The following is a 4,586-nucleotide window of genomic DNA, read 5'->3' on the forward strand; positions in this document are numbered from 1 at the left end:
CTACCCAAGCCAAAGGCGAGCAAACATAGGCAAACTCTTTAGGGACACCCTCCGCCTCGCCAAAGACAGCTCCTGGTCATCAATGGCGATTCCAACGCTCAGAACATGTTGTGAGGGTACCAAAAGCAGGACTGGAAGGGCCTCTAGCTAGAAACACTAATTGAACAGTGTTACCTCCCATTCATCACAGATCCGAACATACCGACGAGGGAAGGGGACCAACATAAGATGTGTCACCACTCCCTACCTCGCCTTCATCACCCAAACCAAGTGAGCCGAACGGCTCAACACACTCGAAAACTTAGGTAGCGACATATTGAACATAACACTACAGACTGGACGCCTACGCACGCAGATCGGCACAGCCAAACTCGCTGACTGGCGAAAAACCAGGGAAGCCCGAGAACAGGACGCAGACACAATCACGAACCTGGATCACTGGTGCGACAACCTCCGTCGACATAAACAACACCACGCAAAGGAAATCGCCAGAACGGAAGAGACCCCAGAGGTGGATCCCCTCTTGCTACACCTGTAGGACGCCAAACGGGACCTCACCTGCCGCTGGAAAACACAGAACAACAGGAAACTGAAAATATGCATAGCACAAATAACAGCGGAGGCAGACGAATATGCCATGCAACTCGCCCCGGCGAACTGGTATAGATTCAGCGACTCCTTCGGTGGCACCCTGGATATGGCCAAGAAATGGCACATCCTCAAAGCCATCCTGGACCCCATCAAAACCAAAGGAGAAGGACAAACGGTCTGGAGCGGTTACTACACACCTACCCAGGTAGCCAACAAGACCTCACCGACGCCATCAAGACCAAGTGCTATGGAGGTCACGCTCCCACACAACCATGTACAACACCCTACAGAGGACAACCCAACCCACTAATGAACGAACCTATCACAGAAAATGAAATGAGAGCGGCCATCGCAGCCACCACCCGTAACACAGCAGCGGGCACGGACCGCATCACAAATCCATAATCAGAAACCTCAGCGACAAGTCCATCTCCGCGCTCACGGCCTTTCTCAACCAACACTGGGAACAAGGTACGGTGCCGACGATGTGGAAACACGCATGAATAATCATGATCCCCAAGCCGGGTAAGAAATTGGCAATTGAAAACCTCAGACCCACCTCGCTCACGTCCTGCCTTGGCAAGGTGTACGAGAAAATTATAAACACTAGACTACAGAGACACTTAGAAGACAACAAATACCTGCCGGACACCATGTTCGGTTTCCGCGCAGGCCTGTTCACACAAGACGTACTACTCCAACTGAAGGAAGAGGTCCTCAGCGACGTTCCCCGCAGCGGCGAACACATCCTCTTAGCAATCGACATCAAAGGGGCTTTCGACAACGTCAGCCACCAAGGAATCCTAGAAGGGCTCGCCAACACCAACTGCGGTGAGCGAACGTACAAATATGTTCAGAACTTCCTGAGCCACAGCACGGCGGAGCTGAAGATGGTGGAGATCCAGATTCGAGTGTACCACCTTCCCAATAAGGGCACACCACAAGGAGCTGTCATCTCACCCACGCTCTTCAACGGTGCCATGATCGGCCTCGCAAGCAAAGTGTAGGACAGAAAGTATTCGGCATGCCAGCTACGCAGACGACATAACACTCTGGGCCAGAACAGGGTCCCTCATTGAAAAAGAAGAACGGCTGCAAACTGCAGCTCACCTCATCCAAGAATACGTCAGCCAACGGGGACTACAACGCTCCTCCGAGAAATATGAGCTCCTACGAGTCTGGCGAGGCCAGGGTAACCACACTATCCCCACAGACAAAACAAGAAAACTCGAAGTACTCCTCAATGGGGACCTCATACCAGAGAATCTATTGCTCAGGGTGCTTAGCATGTGGCTGCAGTCCAACCAGCGGGCCACACGCACCCCTACATTCCTCAAAACCAGTGTCAAGGCGATATCACGCATGATCTCGCGCGTAAGATCCAAGACCAGAGGCATGAAGGAAGGGGACACCCTCTGGCTGGTCAGAAGCCTGGTGGTGAGCAGAATCACATACAGCCTGCCTTACTACCATTTCACACAGTCCGAGACGAAACAGGCCGACACACTCTTGAGTATGGCTTTGAAGACCGCTCTCCGCCTGCCGATGAGTACACCGACTGAGAAATTATCGGCGCTAGAGTTACACAACACTCTCAGCGAACTGACAGAAGCTCTTTACGTCTCTCAACTATAGAGGATTGCGCGGACTCGCACGGCCGGCAGGTCCTACAAACGTTGGGCTTTCAATGGGCTTCCAAGCTATAAAACACGAACCCAAGAAACCTGCTCGATACATCGTCACGTCCAGGACAGGTATCACGTTACCCCGACACCACGCAACATGGACCCTAACCTACACTCCGGCGGGAGGAGAGCAAGGGCCCAATATATGGAGGAAACATTCAGGTTCCATACCACGGCCCGTTTTATGGACGCCGCCATTTATGGGACGAAGAACAAGGGCACAGTGGCAGTGGTATGCGACCGCCGAGGCCACGTTACCTCCGCTACACCGCCCCGCCCCTGCAAGATCACGGAAGCCGAAGAGCTGCCATCTCGTTAGCCATCTGCGAAGGCCAACACGAAAACAAACCACTGACGATCCTCACGGATTCCCATCAGGCCTGCCGCAACTTCCTACAGGGAAGAATCGGAAGACCTAATGCACAAGTCGTAGACCAAATACTCAAGGAGGACACTGAGGACATCACCACCCAAACCATCATCTAGATACCGGGCCACACTGGCATCACGGGTAACCTGCAGGCCGACAGAGCAGGTCGAGGATTCGTGCATAACCGAGCACTCATCACGCCGGCTGCAGAAGATCCGGACCCTGTCGACCTCGAGAATTCAGCCATCGTTAACTGCCACAGAGGGAGTCGCTTGCTGTGCCCCCCCCCCCCCCCCCCACCCAATCGAAATCTGAAGACAGAGGATGCCGCTGCCTGGCGTAGGCTCCAGACATGCACTTACACGAACCTACACACATTACATCGCATACACCTCACAGTCTACAGGGATGAATGCCTTTGGTGCAAGGCCACACTAACCCTATACAACATTACGTGGGAGTGCACGCTACACAACATAGAACACCACGACACGAACACCAGGAGAGAGCAATGGGAGGCACTGCTGTCCAGCTCGGCCCTCGACGACCAGCTCAAGCTGATCCAGAGAGCTAAGATGGCAAGAGTGTTATGGTTGGGGGCGGGCATGAAATAGATGGTAGCTGCGCCATGCCGTCGTCCAACTTATCCACGCTGAGGACGTTGTTGAACGGAGAGACTTGTTCTCATCGAGAACGAGGAATATGGGATTTATTTACAGTATTTACATGAGAACTTTACAGTTCATCAGTCTAACATGACTGAAAGAGGAATGCACACTGAGGAGCCGCCAACGGCTCCTTAAATACACTCTGTCCTCCCTAGATCCCTAGGTGAGGGAAAACGGCCGTTAGCCCAAACGGAGCGTTCAAAGTCATCGTCGTTGACCTGCCTATGAGGGAGAGGGTTTACACACTCACTTCCGCACAAGTTTCACTGAACACACCGAGCTGAGTGGGCTTCTTGCAGACAGGGGTCTCGACCCGAGCAGGCGCCTCTTGATCCAAGAACTGACCCCGTAGTCAGTGGCCGCCGCGTCTGTCCATTGACCGACGACTTCTGGCGTCCGTGAGACCGCAGCTGCAAAATATCTCTTTCCAGGAATTCCCCGCTCCAAGCAACCCGTGGCGGCCGCGGCGAATCCACTAACAATACTTGGTCCGCCGACCGCGTTTAGTCATAGCGGCGCCGAGGGGGTGTTGATGCGGCACATCGTCGTCCCTGCAAAACGAGTCGCCACAGCAGGTGGGGAAGGGTTTTAAGGTCGCTTCTGGGAAGCTCGCCACCCTCGCAGCTGCGGCTGGCTGGGAAAATTTTGTAGGTCTGGTACCCTTGCAGGCCGTTCGTAACAAGAGCCAGCGGAGCCCTGGACTCGAGGCACGACCATTAGCGATTATTCTGATTATTCATTTAATGAAGTTTATCTATCCTATCGGCAACGGAGCCAGCTGTGGAAGACGACGACGACAAATGCGCGAACAGTGGCTCGAGCGCGTTCGCGCGGTTGCGCCGAGGGGCGCCAACGAAAAAGACGACGATGCTCGAGCCATTGCAGATAATTTCTGCCCACAGACACCACGAAACCCCGGATCTGAGGCATATACAGCTTCACTACAAAAAAAAAAAGAAAAAAGAAAAACTGAAAAAGAAAAACTGGTGCCGCGGCGCATGTCTGCTTCTGAAAGTTGCTCCGGAGCGTCGACGACAAATGCAGTCATCGACGATTGAGCGGATGGGCTCTGCAGAAGGTTTCACGGCTCTATCGTGAGCAATATGAGCGGGAACACAGGAGCGCGTGTCAGATAGCCTCGAACCCTGCTATGGGCGATACGCGGCGGCCGCCGTCGGAAACAAAGTGGAAAGGAGGACGCTGTTCTAATAACTGTTGGCCCTCCCACCATGCATCTCTTTATACGAAGTGCGGAACTTCGCATCGCCAGCG

The 4,586-nt window shown here is 53.6% G+C and overlaps 1 protein-coding gene across 1 annotated transcript; it reads left to right on the forward strand.

Moving 5' to 3' along the window:
- The first annotated feature begins 1,244 nt into the window (after positions 1-1,244).
- On the forward strand, positions 1,245-1,598 carry LOC140217142 (putative nicotine oxidoreductase). The gene has a single exon (XM_072287546.1). It carries the CDS (start codon positions 1,245-1,247, stop codon positions 1,596-1,598), a length of 354 nt encoding a protein of 117 aa, XP_072143647.1.
- The last annotated feature ends 2,988 nt before the right edge of the window (positions 1,599-4,586 follow it).

This window comes from Dermacentor andersoni, chromosome 1 (genome assembly GCF_023375885.2).
Source record: "Dermacentor andersoni chromosome 1, qqDerAnde1_hic_scaffold, whole genome shotgun sequence".
Taxonomy (NCBI): domain Eukaryota; kingdom Metazoa; phylum Arthropoda; class Arachnida; order Ixodida; family Ixodidae; genus Dermacentor; species Dermacentor andersoni.

Bases quoted from the DNA above. Each gene is read 5' to 3' on its own strand.
- LOC140217142 (XM_072287546.1), top strand. From the start codon at position 1,245: ATGTTCGGTTTCCGCGCAGGCCTGTTCACACAAGACGTACTACTCCAA.